Source organism: Triturus cristatus, chromosome 12 (assembly GCF_964204655.1).
Source record: "Triturus cristatus chromosome 12, aTriCri1.1, whole genome shotgun sequence".
Lineage (NCBI taxonomy): Eukaryota > Metazoa > Chordata > Amphibia > Caudata > Salamandridae > Triturus > Triturus cristatus.
In genome coordinates this window covers 193,633,561-193,657,755 of record NC_140595.1, presented here as the reverse complement: position 1 = coordinate 193,657,755, position 24,195 = coordinate 193,633,561, and the positions used below count along the sequence as shown (strand labels likewise).

The 24,195-nt window shown below is 43.5% G+C and overlaps 1 protein-coding gene across 1 annotated transcript in view; it reads right to left on the bottom strand.

Annotated features, from left to right (window-relative positions):
- HYDIN (HYDIN axonemal central pair apparatus protein) overlaps positions 1 to 24,195 on the bottom strand; it is a 2,467,744-nt gene that overhangs the window by 2,294,370 nt on the left and 149,179 nt on the right. Inside the window, exon 2 of the mRNA XM_085640020.1 lies at positions 2,700 to 2,846. Within this exon, the coding sequence (XP_085496146.1) occupies positions 2,700 to 2,831 (132 nt within the window). The 5' untranslated portion in view covers positions 2,832 to 2,846. The remainder of the gene's footprint in view (positions 1 to 2,699; positions 2,847 to 24,195) is intronic.

Below are 24,195 nucleotides of genomic sequence, written 5' to 3'. Positions count from 1 at the left end.
TTGGGGGAGTGCCAACATCAGACCAAGTGCGACATGAGGTACCTGGGGGTCAGAATAGTGCAGGATATCAACAGAATCTCAGAGACCAATTTGGCCAATGTAACAAGAGAGTGTCAGAGGCTCATGAAGTCCTGGGTCCACCTCCCTCTTTCCATCTTTGGTAGGGTAAATCTAGTCAAGATGGTAGTACTTCCTAAAATCACCTTCCTCTTCAATGTCATCCCACTACACTTTGACAAATCGCTCATAGATAAGCTTCAGCAGGCCATCAATTCATTCATATGGGCCTATAGGGGGACCAGAATCGCCTGGAAGAAGTTGAGACCTAAGAGGGAGAAAGGAGGACTCTTGCTGCCGGATCTGCAATACTATGCCTGGGCCTTCCAACTATCCCATTCCAGGATGCTCTTAAAAACTCCGGAGATGATTGGGGTAGGTGCAATGTTCTCCGCAATGCTAAAGGGTGCTACTCTGTCCCAGGAGGGTTTACGGTTTAAATACGGAGAACCTAAATTCTTCAAAAAGATCAAGTTGAAAGTCCTACAGGGAATGGCAAGAACATGGGCAAATATCAGACAGCTGACGGGTCTTAACTATTTTTCGAGTTGGCTCCCCTGTGGGACTCCCATGATGCACCAGAGTGCCTGAGGGACAAACTAGCACTGCCACTTAGACCGGCTGAGCTGAAGGTGTGGGGGGGATTTAGCCCAAGAGGGGACACTTTTACCTTGGTTAGTGCTTCATAGTATTGTGGAAGGAGGTCTCTCCAAATTTAAATACATCCAGCTGCAGAGTTGGGCCCAACATTTGAAAACACCTATAGGTATAGGTAACACCTTTAGAGGAACAGCTGGTGGAAAGACCAAGAGGAAGGAAGGATGTTTCGGCTTGGTATTGGAGCATCAAAGAGGCAATTGACGGGTATTTCAAATTGTCCGAAGAACTGTGGGGTGCCTGCCTACCGAATGAACCTAGGGAACACTTCTGGCAAACATCTTTTAGCAGTCTGTTTGCCACTGTAAAACCAGCATGGTTGAGAAGGAATCGCCTGTTCACGGTCCACAGGGCCTATTTAACCCCCTTAAGGCTGTCAAAGATGATGATGGGCCCCCAGTTAGTTGTAAGAAATGTGGTTTGGAGAAAGCCTCTGATCTACACATGTTTAAGGAGTGCCTAACCAGTGCAGACTTTTGGGAAAAAGTAGGCAAAACGACCTCAGATATCCTAGGCCTTCAAATTCAAATAAAGGGAGGGAAATATGTAAAAGATTAATAGAATGTTCACCTCCTTTGCATGCTGAGTCGTTGTCCTCGGTGTTCTCGATATCCAGGCTGGATCGGAGTGGGACCCAGAATAGAAGGAAGAAAGCAGTGTGGGATTCTCTATTGAAATGGTCAAATGCTGAGTTTTGTGAGACCGGATAAGATAATTAAAAAATACACTGAATATGGGCCCTTATGATTATGCCTCTCTGGATCTCTCCAGACTGTGTTGGGCACTCTCCGTTTCTCCATTGCCAACATCAACAGTCGCAAGTGTTACCTGGATTATATTGGAGAGCGAACGTGCCCTTTCCTTAGGGACTGTGCCATCCTAGCCTGCAGATGTACTGGTAGGTGGGTGTCTCCCCACCAGCTTTTGCCTCCCCAACAAAATACAAGGTACTGGCGGCTAGTTTGCTCACTGTGGTCTGAGGCAAATGAGGATTTAAAAAAAAGAGATTTTGACGAAACAGTACTCTTAATGACTAAATTAAGTAGGTTACAACTTCTACATCATATTTTGACACATAATTATATTGTTTTAAATCCTTGATGAAGGGAACACTGTTTGCGAAACAAGTTTTCTGACGTTTGTTGTTTTCTGGCACTTACTGTCATTGGCTGGGGTATTCTGTGAAAGGGGGGGACACAATGTCAGACAATAACACTGGGTACCATAAAACAACAGACAGCAGAAATAGGGGTTTGCTTGAGGACAGATGAACCAGGCTGCATCGCAAGCTAGTATGTGGCATTAAGACTATCAGGAAATCTCCACAAAAGTAGGCTGCTGGAAAATCAAGGATCGTAGACAACATGAAGCATTCCAGCATTGTCTTCGTGACCAACTGTCTAGGACAAGCAAACCCACTAGACTCAAATATGGGAAATACATCCCCTCTATATATAATCTAAAGATACGTGGACCTCAAGACAGAAACCTCCTTATTTTCCACAGTTGTGAAGTTAAGTAGCTGCACAGTTACACTCCCTGCAATCCATCATCAACAAACTCAAGTTTATTTTTCTTCATGATGGAAAGCAGAATGTTATTAGCAGGTTATTGGCTCTTGCAAAAAGAAGAGGCCACGATGAACTATCAACTCTTAAGTGTTCTCATTGTCCCCCATAGCAGGGAAAACTCCAAGAATGTGAGCCTTTAAATAACAGATCAATGTAGTGAAACCACTATTCCAGGAGTAAGTATTGACTCTCTTCAAACTAAATAATATGAAGAAAACACTGTTTTCATCCATATTCAGAACGCATGTTATTTCATGCTACTTAATGGCACAAAAAGAAAAATTCTATATTACAAAGCCGTATTACAACGAAATGCTTGGGCCTTCATGTTAGCCTAGCAATGTGTCGGAGAGAAAGTCCTACTCACTTGTTGCACAGACTACCTTAAAAGGGTTTTACCTGTGAATGACTTACCAATATTGTTTCCTCATCCCTTGTAAGCTTTGGATTACGAGGTGGTACTGTTTTTCTCTGAAGTCCATCAGGCAGCTGAAGGGAAAGCCCGGTAATAGAGTCCAAAGACCCATGTAACTTGCCTGTGGGCATTTTGGGTTAGCTCATCTGCAAAAAAATAAAATAATTTACGATTACATGAAAAACTGCAAGGAGGGAAAACTTGGTATTGGATCACTGGTATACTCTCAGCCAATGCCACTGGTATAAGACATTTACAGTCAACAACGAAGACATGGTTTCAAAGTTCTAGGCCCAGAGGAACCAAAGAATCAACATTCCCAAAGTCAATTCATGTGTGCTGCTAGCTTTTTTGCCATCAATACCATACTACCTAGACACTAACATAAACCAAACTATATTGCCCCATCACTAAGTGCGCCACCTTCAAGAGTACAGCGTTTATTTGTAACAGGTGCAGGAAGTGTTTTGATCACAATTGTTGTACAAAAGGACAGCTTTTTGGTACTCAGAGCTTTAGACAGATTTAGTTTTTTTACTTAGACCAAATGCTATTATAGAATAAGCGATACCAAAGGGGATGATGGACGGAGCGTTTGAGCAAATCAAACACTCACCTCCAGTCAACTGATCTGGGTTTAATCTATCATCATTCTTTAGCTCACTCCACCACCCCAGTTCAGACAAGGCCATATGTAAATCAGTCTGACCCTGTGCCTCATGGGAACAGTCCAGCCCGAACTGCCAAGCCATGTCTTCCCTGGACCGGAAACAAGCATCCTGGGACCAGTTTTGGGTTCATAACCCTCATCAGCTAGGCTATCTTGAATCCAGTGGCAAAGTGAGCAAGGGACCCACGTCTGGGCATACCCTGCCAACTTAGGGCGAACAAAGCGATACCAAAGGGGATGAAGGACGGAGCGTTTGAGCAAATTAAACACTCACCCCCAGTCAACTGATCTGGGTTTAATCTATCATCATTCTTTAGCTCACTACACCACCCCAGTTCAGACACGGCCATATGCAAATCAGTCTGACCCTGTGCCTCATGGGAACAGTCCAGCCCGAACTCTTTTTGCATTTGTCACCCTGAGTGGGATGGGTATGCTCAGACATGAGTCCCATGCACTCCATGCCACTGGAATCAAGCAATCCTGGCTGAAGAGGGGTGAAACCCCGAAACCAGTCCTAGGATGCTTGTTTCCAGTCCAGGGAGGACCTGGCCTGGCAGTTCGGGCTGGACTGTTCCCATAGGGCACAGGGTCAAGACTGATATATAGCTGGGTCCAAACTGGAATGGCGAGCAAAAAAACGATGGATTTAGGCCCAGATCTCTGTACTGGGGTGAATGTATGACATTGTTCTGCATTCTGTCCGTCAATAGTTCTTTTTGCATTATGGAATAAGGGCATCGTTTCTTCTCATCAACAGCATACTTGAAGATAAAAACAAATATCGGTTAAACCTATTGTTAGGGTTATATTTACAGGTTTACAGTGCATGGTAAAAGACTGAGTGAAAACGCTAGCCATTGTTGGTTTAAAGTAACAGGAGATAGTCTTTTTGCCTCATTTTGATCGCGTGTGAAGATGAATAGCTATGACGGCTGCTGGAAGGGAGTTTTGGGGGAGGGGGACAGGATGCTGAGCAGGGTGGTTTAGGTGGAGTAACGTGATGTTTATTTTCATAGCTTAGGTTGGGGTGCATCATGTTAAGATAGTAGAGGCAGGTTGGTGATGCTCCACTAATTGCTTTGTATGTAAGAACTCGTAGAGGGGCTTTATTCTAGGTAGAAAGTCAACAAGCCTGGTTACTATATTGGGAAGTAGGTATATGCCTGGGGAGATTAAAATATAGTCCTGCTGACAAAGTTTTGAATTTTGTCCAGAAGTAGAATAATGTGGGAGGTGAACTAGTAGGGATCTGCAGTGGGCTAATCTCCCACTTACTAGCAAGCTGACCAGCACGTTGGCTGTGTGGAATAGATTAGAAGAACAGATTTTGTGAATGTTTAGAATCTGGTACCTTGCAGCAGTGCTTGCGGTTGCAAGAAGAGATTCCACACAAATGGATATGTTAAAGACCCAAGATTCTGTCAGAGGGCATTAAGTTCATGGGGTTGAGACAAAACAGATTGAGTTAGAAAGATAAACTGAAGCTGCGGAAGAAGTAAAGTATACGACACCAGTCTTTAACGAGCTCACCATGAAGGAATGCAGGGTCATTCAGTAGCATATAGCTGTTAGTGGTAACAGAAGCCACAAGAGAAGATGATGTCACCAAAGAGTGCGTTTATTGAGTTTTTGCAACATAATGGTAACAAAGTGAATATGTCCTCAGGCAATTAAGATGTTGAATATGAACATATATCGCATATTTATAAATTGAACAGGCGTATGCATTAGTAGATGACCTAGGGCAAGACTACAAGTAGGCTCAACCAAGTAAACCATACAGAACAATAATAGCAATTGTGCTAGATGATAAGAAATTCCAAGTTTATTTGTAGTTCGTAGTGAGAATGACACTAGAGTGGGCTTCTCAGGGGTAATTGTCATCAAAAATCAAGTGGGGGGGGTGGGGCAGTTGCAGCTACTGGCGGTATCCGGGATATGGTGAAGTGGCATCCAAAATTACAGCAATGGACCTTCCCACGGGATTTCTGCATCGCAGACTCAGCGAAGCTAACCACTACCTCAATCCATTGTTCCGCCAAGGGTTTTCTACTGATTTCCCTATATTCCTCCAAGGGCCTGGCAGCCCCCTCTTCCAGTGTCGAGATCTCCACGTGAGCTTTCTAACTGATGTGTGGCAGACCACCTGGTGACTTCCAATGCAGCGCAATGTCTCTGCCAGCTAAACCTAGGGCCAAATCTAAGAACCTGTTGCCAACCTTCCTCAAATCTAGTCTGCTATACAGGCCTAGCAAGTACATCTCTGCAGTATGGAGCATTTGCATTGTCAGGGTTCTCTCCAATTTTGAGGTGACCCTTAGCTAGACATGTGCAATCAGCGGGCAGCTCCATGTTAGGGCACGTTTAAAATGCCAATATTAAAATCACAAATACAGAGCAAAAATAAAATTAGGATAAGAATCCAAAATTATAATTAGCCAAGTCAATAAAAGCATTATGCATTTTGTAATAGAATTATTATACCGTGATGTAATAAATCCTAATCAAGCTTCAAAACTGAAAATAGAAATGACATTGTTGAACTTGGGCTACAAAGAAAAATGGGGTCATCTTAATGAAAAAGCGGAACCCCCGTTATCTACAAATCCCTCATTGAGGCTACAAAACAGTTAAAAACTGCTTCATTAAATCGTGAAGCTTTTTATTTACTTGTAGTACGTATATGGAATAGGTACTCTAGAACACATCTCTACTGTGAACTGGAAATCATGAATTCAGACTAGAACCCTTCTATTAACTGGGAATTAGTACTTCAAATGTTATTTAAAAATCCAATACCCTGTCATGCATTCCTTTGTCTGCAAAGGGATAAAAATATTCAAAATATTCCTTCTCTGTTTAAGGAATTTATGCACGCGACCACAATAGAGCAGCTGTAACTAAAAGCAGTGGAGCACTGTAAAAGGAATCTAAACTCCAATCAACTGCTTATCAAGCATGGCCATATAAATCCTTAACTATGTCCACCTCTAAAATGAAAAAAAGAAACTGAAATTCATGAAGTTTTTCAACTTCAAAGAGTTCTGGGCAAAGTAACCCAGCAACTGTCTATTGGGTAAGAAATAGGATAGTTTCCGCTACCCTACAATGCAAAAAAATGACCTGTAGGGTCTAAGATTGTCTTTTATAAAATCCCCCAGCAAAACACGTTTTGTACAGCAGTTACTGAATAACAAACATGAAAAGAACATGTTCCATATTATTTTTATTCTTAATACTGTTAGTTTCTGGACCCAATTCTTGCAAATTGGTGTCTATCCTCTTAGTTTTGGGATTCATTTTCCCAGAATACCTACATCCGTTATTCTTCTCAGAAACAAGACTATTCTGCACTGAATGTGCCTTAGGTTATCCAGCAATGGTATGGGGTCCGTCAGCATATTTGTAAAAGGAACCAAATACTATGATATATGTTACAAGGTTGAGTAAGAGGTAGTTTCTGGAAGGGCGGTGGACTCCCAAGAAATAACACCAGTGATTGAAGGACTGAGGGGCCCTGCTAATGGCGACTATCAGCAATGAACAGGTATGGAACCATATGACGGAATCTGCTTATTGGGGTGGTATCACCAATGCACAGCCAGATGAGCCAAGTCCCCTGCTCTAGGGACTGAAGTCATGAACGAAGTGCTACAGAAAACAAGGGTTCGCGCTGATCAATGAAGCCATGCACAAAAAGGTATGAGAATCAGAGTTTCCAAGTAGGGACGAGATTAACAGTAACTCGCAAGTAAAAAACTGTGATAGTCCTGTGGGATGGATGACATAAGCTTTGTCTAGATGAAGAATAGTCGGAAGTCATTGCCAATGGGCAGGAATTTCAATGATGCAATTGAGGAGTGTTGCCTAAAAAAAAGAAACTGATGTACAAGAAGAAAGTACACATTGTGCAAATGCAGCTCTCCAAAGGCATTATGTATATAGATCTCATTATATTGAATACCCCCTCCCAACATTAAGATGAAGCTCTAAAGAAAACCTACGGCAGTTATCAACAGCTTGTGCATGCCTCATTATTTACAGCCTAGAACAGAGTGCTTTGAAACTATTGCAAAAGGGTACAATGTGGCGAATGAAAGACCATTGTGATACCTTGTATGTTTATTTTGGAGATTTCCCTCCTGCTTTTTCATCCCTGTTGGGGTATTCTTTAAATGTGGTTTTAAGATTTTCACTGTTTACGTAGCAATACTTCTCAGAGGAAGGGATTAAGAATATGACGGCTCAAGCAAAAAGGTTTACTTTATTTTAGGGTTTTATAAAGTGTTACCCAGAAACTAACTTGTGTCAGGCCACTCAACCGAATATATATTCGTTATGCGTTATGTGATGCACAGAATCCAAAATAGTACGCACACTCAGGAATTACCAAGTAAAGAATTTAATCAGTACAGGTAACGCGTTTCGACAGACTCGCTGTCTTGATCACATAGTGAGTAAAAAGTGAAAGTTCATTTACATAGCTTTATGTGAAATATAGAAAGCAGACTCATTTATATGCATCAATGATAGTCACAAGTAAACATGGCGGCCATTTTGGAGAGCTGAATAAACCAAGACATAGTCACAAATTGTACAGTTGTATGTGAAAGTTGTATGTGAATAATCAAACACAAATAATTAATTGATGTGTATTAAAGCTAATGTTGCGAATACCCGAAATCAAAAGATATCATATATCCAAATCGATGTATATGCGGGACCTACCTATATACGTGCCGTGCTGTACAATTTGTGACTATGTCTTGGTTTATTCATCTCTCCAAAATGGCTGCCATGTTTACTTGTGATTATCACTAAAAGCATGGGTAAAGCCGATAGGCTGAACTCATACTGGAATACTGATAAAAGCAGTTGCTGAGTAAACAATGCATGGTTGACATAACCAGTTACATTTATGACAGTGAACTTTCAGATGCAAAATTGGCCCTTATGTATTCCATTGGTGGTGAAAGGATACATCCAACAGCAAGAAGGGCAGACTAAAATACTCCTATGAGTTGACCCTACATGAGATTGGCAACATCAAGACAACCTATTAAGATTCCTGAGCCATGGGAGCCAATAGCTGAAGTCATCTAAACAAAAGACCCGTGAAGTATGTGTACTATACAATACGCTCACCATGAATGACACAAACACAATTATTCACTAAACCTAAAAATGTGGCATGGATACTCTAAAGGCTGATGGCATAGTTTAGTGAGATACAATAGAGAGGAATGAAGTAATGCTATTATCTAACACAAAACGTGAACAGCTGGTAGAATGCTGGAAGACTACTGGATCAAATCAAAACAGTCATAGGCAAGCAGTAGCAAAGCTGAAAGAGCCAAGCTGGCTGCCTGCATGGAGGCATAGCAAGTACATGGAAGAGCCATGAGGGCTTACTCGAGCAGCTAGTCTGTGGCTGAAGGATGGAAAAACTGCCCCTGCAGGCAACAGGACGATAGATGCACAGATGAGATGGGTACAAAGTTAGGATTGGAAGGTTGGAGTCTTCAGGAAAGGATGGCTTGGACAGCATGGAAGACTCCATACAGTGACTTTAGGTTTATCGTACTGTATGGGCTAAGGATCAGAAAAGAAATGCAAAAACTAGGGAAGGTATTGAATAAATGCTTAAGCACAAAGGTACCTGAATTTGGTGTTATATGCGATTTCATTGAATAATTCTGGGAGACAGTAGTAACATGCATCAAGGATATCACAGATAGGACCCTCCAATGCCCCGACTTTGTTCTGCCTGTTGGGGGGGTGGGATTGCCCCACCCAGCTAAACACAAAACCACTTACAGATTTGTAGACCGGGCACTGGAACTAGAGAAACGCGCCATTACTAAGAAATGGAAGGCCGCTATTGGCCCCCAGGTACCTCAATAGAGTGAGACCCTAATGAGGTAGACAGGCTATGAAGGAATAGTACTACTCCGAAAAGGTAAGGAAAAGTCGCTCTGTAGGAGAGTAGGATCTGCTTCACGTGTTTACCCCCACTTTTTGATGGCGTTTCACTGTTTTTCGACTTTAGTCTGGCTGGGACCCTGCTATTCAGGGCCTCAGCCTAGCTGCTTCCTCTCTAAATTGAGTTCATGTACTTTAGGTACACTCCAGATTGGATTCTGGGGTACCCTTATGAGTCCCTAGTATATGGTATACTATGTACCCAGGGCATAGGTGCCCCAGAGGCCTACCAGGGCTGAAGCATGTATTATGCCACCCCTGGTAAGCCCTCCAAAATGACACCACAGGTCTGCTACTGCAGCCTGGGTAAGGTGGTGCAAGCACCTTTTACTGAGGTATAGGTTCACTATATCTCACTTAATACTGCACATAGAAACCTATCAGTCACCTCTATGGCAGGCCTTATCAATCCTGAAGGCAGGGTGCTCGGTTATATGGGAGAGGCTGCCCAGGCATGAGCTGAGCCCCTCTGCAGCCTTCGGAATCTCTTCTCCGGGGTTGCCAGTAGTGCAGCCTGACCATATACTCTTAAGTGCATTATATCTTAAACGGTTAATGCTAACTTTGGGCTGGCTGCACGGAAACATGTCGTATTTGGTGTCAAACACCTTGGAATCATAGCCCCACATCAATTCCTGATGTGAGAATATGATCCCACCCTTCTAGAGGGAGAGACATGGCAGTACTGGTATACCCGGTAGGAACTTAACAGAGCCCTGGCACCACAAAATGAATGCTGCAGCCACAGACACGGGTCTGGCCTCCTGCTGCTGACCGAAACTCCGGCAGGGGAGGCCTGGACAATAGGTTTCCTGTCACAGAAAGGTGTAACCACCTCCCAGACAGGATGATGTGTATTGGGGCTAGGTGGCAGCACTCTCAGAGTGCTTTGAAGTCCTGCACTGGGGCACATTTGGTGTCCCTGTGCATAGTCCAGCTCAAACCGGTTCAGGGGCTTCCCAAAGGAAATGGGTGTAGCCGCCCCACTTTTCAAACCCTCCCATAGATGGGTTCCCAGAGCTAGTCCAACCCCTTCCTTAGGTATAAGTAAGGAACCCCTGGCAACTGAACTTTAGATATCCCTTGGCGAAACTCTGAAGCTGAATCCTGGAACTTCGACGCTCTACTAACGACTAGAGGACTGAAGAAATCTCCCTTGGGGTCAAGGAGTGACTCCCCTGCTTGGCAGGCACCAACGAAGCATTTTGCCGGTCTGCATCTCCGAAGCTCCCGCCGGACTTTGAAGTATTTGCACCCCAGGAAGAGGATTTCCAGACATCTCAGGGGCCGACCCGAGTCCCCAGCAAAGCTGAGACCCGCAGCCCTCGTGAGTAGCGTGGGACCGGAACTCTTGGTCACGGTGCACTTTTGCAAGTGCATTGACTTCTCGGCGTCTCTTTAAGTCGTGCTTGAGGTTACTTGTAGCTCCCACCTCGAGCAGAGAATCCACTGAAGATTGTCGGCCTAGTCACCCCGAGTGACCCGTGGGCCGCCATTTTGTGTTTCCTCTCGAGGACCCTTCGCGATCGCTGGTCTGTCGACTGGTGGGTCCCTGTGAAGGTAACTTTGATTTTCCTTGGGCTTCCCTGGTTGCTCCAGACGTGCCCTGACTCCCAACTAAGTGGTGAGTCCCTCAGACCTTGATGGTTTGCACCAAAGCATCTTTCTCCTTTCTGCGGGGGTTGCTGTTGCCAAGGCTTGTTGTGTCCAATCCGGGCACCGACGCTGCAGCACTCGACATCCTTTGTGGGACAGCTCGAATCCAGCTCTTGGTTGTCCTCGACGCCTCCTGGTCCTCGTGGCTGAAGAGTCAAGCTTCACCTTCTTCACCTGAAATCACCCAACTTCGGTGGGCATCCGCCTATCGTCCTCCTGGTCACTGGCAAGTGACCCAGACTCTGTCCCCTCTGCTTTCAGGTTCTTCTCGACTTCGATCCAGGCTTGGATCTCTTTGGACACTTCTCATCGTCCCGGCAGCAGCACTTCTTTGCCAGCTCCCATTGAAAACGACGACGCGACCCGACACTATTTGACACCTATGCACCCGGCTTCCCTGGGTGAGGTAACTCGAGTACTCCGGTGCTCCCGTGGGTGTTGACCCTAGAACTTCCTAAGTCCCAAAGGGTTTGGTCCTGACTCACTTCTAAGTGTCCCTAATCTTTAAAAATCTAACCGCGACTTTCCCCATAGAAGCTAACGGGAGCTCACGGCTGTGTTCTCACACTGCACACGGCACCCGTGGGTCGCCTGTGTCACTACCTTGGGTGGGTACTTGGGGTCCCAGCGATTCTACAGGCTCTAGGCCTTGTGTCTAGTTAAGTCGTGGTTCTTATACCACTATTTTAGTATATGGTTTGGCTCGCCCCTAGGGCGGTTTTACTGTACTATTGATGTGTAACTTATGTGTTTAGATCTCTAGCCTCATAAAGAGACTAGGAGGGAGTGTTTAGAAATAAATACATATATTTTATAAATATACCTGGTGTGGTTGTCTTTCATTTAGCCATTCAAGAGATTATAGACTGGTAAAACAAGCTGCTTTACATTCCTTCAAGACTTAGCCTGAAGGCTGCTCTCCATAGCTACCACTAGGATAGCTTTCAATAAAGGTTGTCTTTAATCTATCATCAATAAGGGGTTGTTTGGACTGGCATAGGGTGCCCATTATAACTAGTGGACAGCATATACCAGGCTAACTTCTCGCACGGTCCTCGATGGATGAGGCTAGAGCCTTGAACATGCTAGTGGAATGCTTGAAATACCCTGACGAAGACATTCCAGGCAGCACTGAATGTTCTGAATCACACATACACAATGACTGAACTTGAACGGGTGGGACACACAGATGGTAACTTTGATTGGAATAATGGGAGACGTAGACCGACTACGAGAGGATAGGGCCCGAGGAGAGCATGAGGCCCCAGTCTATCCTGTGTTCTAGAGGGAGGCCGGGGAAGAGGTGGGGGAGGGGGGGCTGCGAGATTAGGTATCAGGTTGCCAGATTGATTAAGTGAACTGCAGTGCCATGCTGCTAAGAAATAATGTCCAGAGACGCATAACCAAGATATGATATATGTGCTACTGTAATTAATCACAGAAAGGTTTACTTGAATCCTATACCGTATGCAACATGTTACAAAATACCAATAACATTTGTTTAAAAAAAAAGTGATTTCATAGAAGAATGATTTCAAGAAATACCATTACTATGAAACCATTTCATCTATACTTTTTAATGCAAATTTTCTGAATGAATGGCATTTACCTTTTCATAGACACCAATTCATAGAATGTCTTTTTGGTCGAAACTGGCTTTTGAATGCTTATGTTATGAGTGTAAATGCAATGGCGGCAGGGCTTACTTTCAGAAACAGTTTCGTCAGCGATATTTATTTCAGGGCTTCACTTATAGGATCATTATTTTGTATGTATATCTTTTTGATTGTCAAACAATTACTTTGGATGCTTTTAATTCACTGACCAATCATCACATGTAAACACTATCAATTCCTGCCTCCCTAAAACCTCTCACCACACTTAAACTACACTCATCCCTGAAGCCTTGATGCCCTTTCTACCCCAAAAACCCACCATCCCTGAACCATAACATTTCGCGACACCCTTGCACTTCATCCATCACTGAAACCTAAAAACATCTCACTCACCTAAACACCACTCATCCGTGAATCCCAAAAAACCCTCAACACTTCTATGCTCCACCCATCTCTGAATCCTAAAAACCCCTTTCTATGCACAAGATACAATTATTCATTACCCCTAAAAGTCCCTCATCACTCACAACATTACTCATGTCTGAACCTAAAAACTCCACAATAGTCCTAAAAGCCACCTTCATTCTTTATAATTTCCTTAAATTAGTCTTTCCTTGATATTGGTTTTCCATGAAATTGGTTTCATCCAATTTAGTGTCTCAGTTTTCGTTTTCCATTAATTCACACAAATCAGTATGTGGGATCACATGTGAAAGGCGGAGAAAGAAGTTTAAGTAGTAAAGATGCATGGTGTCATTAATTCAGAGTTGAGATTGCAGAATCATCAGTAAAATAATAGAAGGTAACTGCTTGCCCATGAAAGGTTTTCAGTTCTTTCATATTTTTTTAAACAGGACCAAGGAAGAGCGCCATATGAAATTCAGGTGGCACAGTTCTGTAGTTTAAGGTCTGACCCTGAGAAGTACTGATTGAGGCGTTGTCATTCCTTAAAACATAGATTTCAAGATGTAAGCAACAACTGCTGAAAGCTCACAGGAACAGCCTGAGAGAATGGTCTTGCTGGCAAGGTAATGTATGGTATTGAGATGGGTGGATTTGAAAATCAGGCAGACTGTGTTGAAGATACAATGAGCTGCACAATTAAGTGCTGCACTGATTGAGATCATATTTCAGTCATCACTGTTATCAAAAAGGTACTGACTCAGGACAATATTGCAAGCTTGCACATTACTGGAATAAAGAAAAGGGTCAGATGAATGTTGTTGGAGTAGCCTGAGACCTTAGAGAATGCGTATGGAATGCTTCAGGGATATGCACTTCTGAATACTGGTTTACCTCCACAATTTTGACTTGTCAAGTGACTACTTTGGGGGTGGGGAGGGGGCATAGGCCAGTTGGTATCTCCCATTTGGAGCATTCGAAGGAGTTCCAGATAGGTCAGGTCAACTGGAGTGTTATAAATAATTGCCATTAGGTCACATCTCTGAGCATCAATATGCTTTCTAGTCGGATTGATGTTATAAACTAAATATAAATAAATGACAAATTAAAAACACTCATTAGCAAAGCCAAATAGGTCTGGCGTCGGCTGCCAGCCATTTTCAAACTTTATTGTTGAGCGATGTGATATACTTACATACACACACACGCACATATGTGAACAAGCGTGTGGAAGCCCGAAACGTGTCTGGCTGTCATTCATATGGTATCCTGTCGCTGCTGTGCTTGCTGCACCTTCATAAAAGGCATTTGAATCCACCTGAGAGGCTTTTCTATTTGGGGCACCCCTTTGTGTTGTTGGATATAATACGGCCGGCCCAGTCGTGTAACTGCCCGCCGCGGAAGTGCGCATCTGTGGACCATGAGTGCGTGGTACCTTGGACTTGTGGTTTTCCTGATGAAGGCTACAGGTATTGGCAGGGAGCAGGATGGAGACACGAATGCCAAACCACTCTGGTAATAATTTGTGCATGAGACTGTGAGCAACATCGAGACCCACTGGGGTTTTATTTTATTTTGCAGCACTACAAACACCATAATGCTCGGAGGCCCGTTGGGGCGGGGCATCCTTGAAATATAAACATGTGACTGCAGTCCTCGCTGTTGACTTTGTGCCTAGCCTGTGAACAAGGGTGTGGAAGCCCGAAACGCGTCTGGCTGTCATTCATATGGTATCCTGTCGCAGCTGTGCTCGCTGGACGTTCATTAAAGGAATCTGAATCCACCTGAGAGGCTTTTTCGTATGGGGCACCCCTTTGTGTTGTTAGACACACACACATATATGTATATACATATATATATATATACATATATATATATATATATATATATACACACACACACACACACACATATACATTCATTGTTTTTAATGCGAAGACAAAGGTTGAATCTTAGTTATAGTTCGAAAAATTGTATTTATCATTTATATACAAACCCAGCTTAAACTATACAAACTGGAGATTCTATAAAGTTATAGCTATAACTTAAATTTATAATTTATGCACAACTAGTTAGAACGCACCACCTTCAATTTTCTAGACATTGCGCACCTCCGTGCACATTCTTCTTGCATCAATCACCACACTACATTAACAATAACTTTCCCTTTCTCCATGGACTGGTTATACCCTTGAATACTGTAGAACTTATAGCATGTGAAATTATAGCAGTTATAATAAGACCTATGACATCTGTAATGACGTAATTTCTCAGAACACAGAGTGCATAGTAGAGTAGCGAGTTACAGATATATACATATTACCTACTGGCGGTCGCCAATAGGTAGATATAGTTAGGACCTATTTTCCATAGGAAATCCGCAACATTCTATTTGGAATAACGTTGGTGTTGATTGACGAATCTTCGCGAAATTTTCCAAACTTTTGGCCAGCTCCGGTCCGCTCCGATCCTGAAAATTTCACGGTAAATCGTCAAGCGGGGGCCGAGAAAAAAGGGGGGTCCCAAAACACATTTTCCCCATGCATTTTCCCGTAGGACCTTTAGCCGCAGCTACAGCCCGAACTGCTGAACGGAATTACACCAAATTTGGCAAAGAGGTAGTCCTCAGTTCAGACTCGTGCCTTTTGCTTAAATGGTGTAAATCCGTTCAGTAGTTCCTGAGAAAATTAGAGTTAAAAGTACATATATATCTATGGCCTCGGAGGATCCGCGACCCTCCCGAGCACGAGCTGTATGCTAATTGGCTGCCAACACTCTGAATCAGGAAGTGTTGGCAGCCATCTTGTGCCTCGGTAGAACCGAGGCACAGGAAAACCAAAAATAAAAGGCGCAAAACGCGACAAGGGGTCAGAGTAGAAACACCCTGACCCCCTAGGCCTGCTCAGGGGATGCCACAAGGCCCCCGAAGGTCCCAAAAACATTTTTTTCTCTTTTTTTTTTTTTTTTTAAACGGGAGGATGCGCAGATCCTCCCGATAGAAAATAAAATTCAGCACGGCCTCCCGCGCTGAATATGCTAATTTGCACCCGGGGGACCAAATCCCGGGGGCAGAATAAAAAAACTAAAAAGTGTGGGGGGGGGGGGTCCCAATCTCCCCCACACTGCCCCGGGGACCACCACCCCCCGGGGCTCGAACACTGTATATGTGGGGGGGCTTACGGCCCCCCCGCACCCCGGGGACCGCCACCCCCGGGGCTTCTTGAACATGGGTGGGGGGCTCTCAGCTCCCCCAGCCCCGGGGACCGCCACCCCCTGGGGCTTGAATGAATTTGGGGTGGGGGGCTCTCAGGCCCCCCCAGCCCCGGGGACCGCCACCCCCCAGGGCAACTTGTAAATGTGGGAGGGGGGGCACACAGCCCCCCTCCTGGAGCCTTGTATAGGCCCTGGGGACCACCACCCCCCAGCGCCTGCTCCTGCAGTGTCCCAGAGTGCCCACCCCCGGGACACTGCTGTTTGCAATGGCAGGGCGGGAGCCTCGCGGCTCCCACCCTGCCATTGCAAACTGCTTTGCTTCATTGAAGCGAGTGCAGGGAAACCTGCTCTCGCTTCAATGAAACAAAGCTGATTGCTTTTTCACATGGGGAGCAGCATGTTAGCTGCTCCCCATATGGAAAAGCAATGCCGGCTCCCGCAGGATGCGGGGAGCTGGCTGGGACCGTGGGGGGATTGGGGACCCCCCACGGCCCCCAACGAGAGGCCAGGCCCGGGGCAAATTATGGCCTCGGGAGGGGCGCCACGCGGCCCCCTTCCCGATTTACAAAAAAAAAAAAGAAAAAGAAATTGGGAGCAGGCCCTGGGGGATGGGGTCCCCAGGGCCAAAAAAATAGAAAAAGAAGGGGGGCTACACAGCCCCCCTTCTAAAACAAACAACAACAAAAAAGACGGGAGTGGGCCGGAGGCCACGCCCCCTCCTTACACCACTCTGCAAACGCGCCCCCTGGCGCGTTTGCAGAGGGGGAACTAATTCCCCTTGAATACTGGGGGTCCCTGGGGGCCAACTAGCGCACCAGGAACCTCCAGTATGCACCAGGGGGCTGCTTTGCAGAGAGGTGTAATGAGGCCATGCCCCTTTTTACACCTCTCTGCAACGCAGCTCCGTGGCGCTTACTGGAGGTACCTGGTGGCCTAGTTGGCCGCCAGGGGACCTCAGGATTCAAGGGGACTTAATCCCCCAACTTAAAACGCGCGGGGCCTGAGGTGATACTATGCAAACACAACCTGTGGTGCGTTTTAAGTTGAGGAATTCATTCCTCTTCAATCCAGAGGTCCCCTAGTGGCCAACTAGCCCACCAGGTACCTCCTGTAAGCGCCACGGAGCTGCGTTGCAGAGTGTTGTAAAAAGGGGCGTGGCCTCTGAACACCTCTCTGCAACGCAGCACCCTGACACATACTGGAGGTACCTGGTGGGCTAGTTGACCCCCAAGGGACCGCAGGATTGAAGAGGAATCAATTCTCCAAATTAAAACGCACCACAGGGCGTGTTTGCACACGTCGCCTCAGGCCCCTTCCTCCACCGTTGTACAAATATTCCTCTAAAATCAGCCCAACTACGAATTCCGATTTACTCACCTGTTATCAGGAGATAACCCAGTGCTGCATCTTTTAGACCAGCACTGACCCTGAAAAGTAATTCTAAGCGTACTTACCAGTAACTTGTATTTCCTTCCATAGGAATCCATTGTGTGCTTTTAAGCAGAAAAGTTTCTGTCTATTTTCACAAACTAAAAATATTCCTAAAAAATCGTCCGTATGACTTAAACAAATTCTTTCAACTGTTTACAGGAGATTCACCTGTGCTGGATCTAGGATCCACCACTGAGTAAGATAAAGTAGCAATAACATTACTTACCTGCTAAGTGAATTTTCTGCCGTAGGATAACATTGGTGATTCTATGTGAAAAAGTTTCTAAGTGTCAACTTTTAAAATACAATAATAATCCTTAAAAATCACTACTGTAACCAAAACGCTTTTACTCCAAGGACTGAATCTAGGATCCAGTCCTGTGGCTAGAAAAGTAATCCATAAAGTAGCTAATTGCATTTGACTAGAAATTCACATTGAGCTCAATGTTGCTTTGTGTTTGAAATTGTGTTGCCCATTGCAACAACTGTAACTACTGTACTTAAAAGTCTATTACCTATTTGCAAAGTATTTAAACTAAAGTAATTCATTCTGAGAAAGTATATTTTGTATTGTAATGTATATTGTAATTAAAAAAATAAAATATCTAAAAATAAACAGTTTAAAAAATGTAGTAAATCTGTATCAAAAAAATCAGTATAACAATTAATACATTAAAACTGTCATCTACAAAACCTTTGAAATTCACTGAAAAAAACCATAGGTTTCAGGCCTGATATAGTTAGGAATTAGCATTTAAAAAAACCTTTGAAATTCACTGAAAAAACCATAGGTTTCAGGCCTGATATAGTTAGGAATTAGCATTTAAAAAACATTAGAAATTCACTGAAAAAACAATAGGTTTTAGGGGTGTTATAGTTAGCTGGACATTTCACTCGAACAAAACCATTGAAATTCTTCCGATATAGTTAGTTGTACTAACTACATCTCGCACGCCCGCAATCCACTGCTAATGATGTCACATATTACATCATTCATGACATGGTCAGTGACATCACTGATGACATTTCAAATGACATCACTGATGACATCACCGATGACATCAACCAGTGAATGTGGTTTGGTTCGTTATTTAAATATGTATTATATATATATATAGCAATTTGCATTGAAAATGGAGTGGATATATAAATATAAATATCTGGATGGAGGATTTAGTAGCAGTGTGATTGACTGTTTACTTGACTAATTTATAGTGTCTCACTAAATATATTGGATAGTGACTAAACTGTATGAATATCTGTATCACTTTGTCAGTTGTTGTGTAAACTGCTGCACCAGTGAATATATATATCTGTGTTGCCCATTGCAACAACTGTAACTACTGTACTTAAAAGTCTATTACCTATTTGCAAAGTATTTAAACTAAAGTAATTCATTCTGAGAAAGTATATTTTGTATTGTAATGTATATTGTAATTAAAAAAATAAAATATCTAAAAATAAACAGTTTAAAAAATGTAGTAAATCTGTATCAAAAAAATCAGTATAACAATTAATACATTAAAACTGTCATCTACAAAACCTTTGAAATTCACTGAAAAAAAACATAGGTTTCAGGCCTGATATAGTTAGGAATTAGCATTTAAAAAAACCTTTGAAATTCACTGAAAAAACCATAGGTTTCAGGCCTGATATAGTTAGGAATTAGCATTTAAAAAACATTAGAAATTCACTGAAAAAACAATAGGTTTTAGGGGTGTTATAGTTAGCTGGACATTTCACTCGAACAAAACCATTGAAATTCTTCCGATATAGTTAGTTGTACTAACTACATCTCGCACGCCCGCAATCCACTGCTAATGATGTCACATATTACATCATTCATGACATGGTCAGTGACATCACTGATGACATTTCAAATGACATCACTGATGACATCACCGATGACATCAACCAGTGAATGTGGTTTGGTTCGTTATTTAAATATGTATTATATATATATAGCAATTTGCATTGAAAATGGAGTGGATATATAAATATAAATATCTGGATGGAGGATTTAGTAGCAGTGTGATTGACTGTTTACTTGACTAATTTATAGTGTCTCACTAAATATATTGGATAGTGACTAAACTGTGTGAATATCTGTATCACTTTGTCAGTTGTTGTGTAAACTGCTGCACCAGTGAATATATATATCTCCTACTGGCGGTCGCCAGTAGGTAGTTATAGTTAGGACCTATTATCCATAGGAAATCCGCAACTTTCTATTTGGAATAACTTTGGTGCCGGTTGACGAATCTTCGCGAAATTTTCAAAACTGGTGGGGCGCTCCGGTCCGCTCCTATCCTGAAAGTCTCGGGGTTATTCATCAAGCGGGGGCCGAGAAAAAAGGGGGGTCCCAAAACGTGTTTTCCCCTTGAAGTTTTCCATAGGAACCTTTAATCGCAGCTACAGTCCGAACTGCTCAACGGAATTGCACCAAATTTGGCAAAAAGGTAGCCCTTGGTTCAGAGTCGTGCCTTTTGGTTAAATGGTGTAAATCCGTTCAGTAGTTCCTGAGAAAACCAAAAGTAAAATCACATATATATCTGAGATTTGATTGGCTGTCAGCACTTCATCCAAGAAGTGTTGGCAGCCATCTTGGGACCAATATACATGATAGCACCTCATTAAAAAACATTGCAGTTAATAGAAGGTTTTAAGACTTTAGTTACATTATAAATCATTTGTTGATGGTACCATACTCATTTTAGGAATTGTGGTGTGTTCTAAGGTGATTTTACCATGTGAAAAGCCTTCTGCTGGGATATCATGAATCATGTTTGAGAGAAAACTATTTTCTCATGCTTTTCCCACAGAGGTTTGGAAGGTGATCTATAAGCTAAACTGAGAGCATATTTTCTGTAAATTCACATTAGCTTTCTCAGTCTTGTGAGAATGAAGTCTGACATTCTCAGTAAAACATATACATCCAACAAGGGCAGAGACTGTCAGTTGATTCCTTTGTGTTCTACTGCAGCTTGCCAGAGTGTTCTAAAGAACAACTAGAGCTCTAACAGTCCTACTTCTGACAAACGTATTGCACACCTGAAGCCATCTTGATTGGAATACAGTGGTAACTCTTAAAACATTTAATTTAAAAAAAAACAAAATGAGGGGGTTCATTTTGCCATAGAAATTATGATTAGTGCTGAAGAAAGAAGAAATTAGGGCACCTTTTGAGTGACTTCTCAAATCCTCTTCTATTTCATTAAAAAATTCTGACATGCAGACTGAAACATGCACTTTTAATACCAGCAGCAGACTTCCCTGGTGAGCAGTAGCTTTACTACAGTGATCTAATAAGCAACTAGAGTGCTAACATTCAGAATTTATAGCAAATGTGTGACATATCTGAATGCCCTCTTGATGGAACCAAAGTAAAAAACTGAAAGTATTTCCTACTGAGGAGACTGCAGTAAATGAGGATATTAGGAAACTTCATAACAAATAAGTCTCCCAAGATGGCCACCAGAGACAAAAGAGCCCAAATGTAGCACACATTTCACCTAGATGTAGCCCAAGTATAGCCCAATGACAGAATGTCCCAGAATGTTCTTAAGAAAGACTTGAGCGCTTACTGTCTTACTTATGACAAAAGTATGGCACACCTGAAGCCATCTTGATTGGAATAAACTGGTAACACTTAAAACATTTAATTTTAAAAGGAACACAATGAAGGAGTTCATTTTGCCATAGAAATTGTGATTAGTGCTGAAGAAAGAAAAATTAGGGCACATTTTGAGTGACTTCTCAAATCCTCTTCTATTTCATTAAAAAATTCTGACATTCAGACTGAAACATGCACTTTTAATACCAGCAGCAGACTTCCGTGGTGAGCAGTAGCTTTACTACAGTGATCTAATGAGCAACTAGAGTGCTAACATTCAGAATTTATAGCAAATGTGTGACATATCTGAATACCTTCTTGATGGAATCAATGTAAAAAACTGAAAGCATTTCCTACTGAGAAGACTGCAGTAAATGAGGAAATTAGGAAACTTCATAACAAATAAATCTCCCAAGATGGCCACCAGAGACAAAAGAGCCCAAATGCAGCACAAATATCACCCAGATGTAGCCCACATGTAGCCCAACGACAGAAGTGTGCAAAACACTTTTTATTTTTTGTGTATTTGCAGTTTTATATAGTGCCGACTTGTCAGGTATTGGAGTGCTTTACATGAGCATTGGTTACATCACACAAGAATAAATTCATTTGGGTTGTAGACATGGGGAGATTAAGTGATTTGACCAGAATCACAGAATGTCGAGCTGAAGCAGAAACTCCAACCTGGTTCCCCAGTTGCAAAGTCTGCAGCTCTGGAAGTAACACCACATACTCTCCCCTAAGTGCAACATTTAATCAAGTGGTCAACTGGATAAAAAAACATAAAGATAACAAATAATTTAAAAGTGCTTTGTCGCTATTTGAAAACTCAGAAAATATGTCCTCATTTTAGTTTTTTAGAGCACTAACCATAATTTTGATGCAAATAAGACCCTCTCATATATATAATTTCTAAAGGAAATGCTCTAGGTATTACAAGTTTGATTATATCAAGATGACGTCAGGCGTTCCACACTTTTGTAATAAATATAGAATGATAGCAATCTAGTTGTTCATTAGGATACAGTTGAGAGGAAGAGGCCAGGGGCACTGACTCTGAAAATTGAAGGCAGGTAGGAGGGTGCAGAGGCAACAATTTGACCACACTGGGCAGGCAGGAAGGGCAGTGGCAGCACAACAGACTATGGAGGGCAGTGGAAAGGGAGGCAGGGGCAAAAAAACCCAGGACTGGCAAGAGAGGCTGTGGCAATATAATAGACCATTGTGGGCAGAAGGAAGAGGCAGTGGTAGTACAACCATACCATACCATGCCGTTAGACCCGATTCATCCAGGAAACGTCCAATATTTTTAAGCTCAAATGGGCTTTATTTGATCTGTCTCCTGTCTACAATCTCCTCTTTTTCAATGTAAATCCAAGGGGAAAATCAATACCCTAGTTTTTTTCAAAATCTCCCTCTTACCAAGTTTAAAATGTTTGCAAGTATGGTACATTGGATCATGGAAGGCAGGAGGAATTGGGGTAGGGACATGGACTCGGATAACAGAGGACAGGAGGGACATGGAGAGGTGCACCAAACTGACCCTACAGGGCAGGCATCAGGGTTCGCAGCAGCACAATACACCAGACAGGGCATGCGGGACGGGAGTGCAGCACAACAATCCATAGAAAGCAATAGGGAGGGGACAAGATCATGCACATGGACAACAGAGAACAGAAGGGAAAGAGGCAATGGTACCTAGCTGACCATAATGGACAGACAGGAGAGAAAGCTGCAGCATAACAGATCATAAAGGGCAGGAGGGACGGATCAGGGGCATTACAATGGAACAGACAAGCCAGGAGGGAGGGAATAGGGGTCTGCACATGGAAACAGAGGGCTGGGGGCACGGGGGCAGGAGCAGCAAGATGAACATGGAGGTCAGGCAGGATGGGTACTAGAAGCAAGACACACCATGGAGAGCAACAGTAAGACTATGATGGCATACACACAGACCATGGAGGGAAGGTGGGAGGGGGTCAGGGGCAGCTAGCTGACCACACAGGGAAGGTGGGAGGGGCTGTGGCAGCACAGAAGACCATGCATGGCAAGCGGGAGGGTTAGTGGCTGCACAATGGCTATGATGGGCAAGAAGGAGGGTGAAGGGGCATGCACAAAGGACCATGGAGGATAGAAGGGAGGGTCAGGAACTGGGTACAGACAAGAGAGTTCAGGGGAAGGGGCCTCACAACAGACCACGTGGGGCAGGCAGGAGGAGCAGTTGCAGCACAACAGACCAGGGAGGGCAGAAGGGTGTGACAGTAAAATGAACCATGGAGGACAGGAGGAAGGGGATAGCGGCATGGAATGTGGACAGGCAGGGTGGAGGTGGCAGGGACAGGTTACAGTCATCTGACAATGCTAGGCAGGTGGGAGGGGAGTGGCAGCTCAACAGAACACTCAGAATAGATAGGAGTGGCAGGTCCATGAAACATGGTGGGCAAAAAGGATGGAGCAGGGGCATGCATAAAGACATTGGAGGGCAGGGGGAAGGAGAATAGGGGCAGCAAGCTAAGCACAGAGGCTAAGCAGGAGGTCAATGATGAGGCATAGAATTGGGCAATGGAGGGCAGGAGGAGTGGACTGGTACACCACGCTAAATGGAGGGCAGTGGCAGCACATCAGACCATGCATGGCAGGAGGGTGGAGGCTAGTCCATGGATTCAGACAACAGAGGATAGGGAGGAGGTGGATGGGGCAGCAAACTAACTGTTCAGGGAAGTCGGGTATTAGGAACTTTATTGTTTTTCAAATGTGTGTCTGTGCGAACTACTTAAAATATGAACAAGTATGCAGCATAATCTCACTTATATTGAGGAAGAAGAGGATGTTTGTGACTGTGACTCTGGGCTCACTTGGCAGAAACACCCCCTGACCTTCCACCCCCATCGCAAAATTGAATGCCCGTG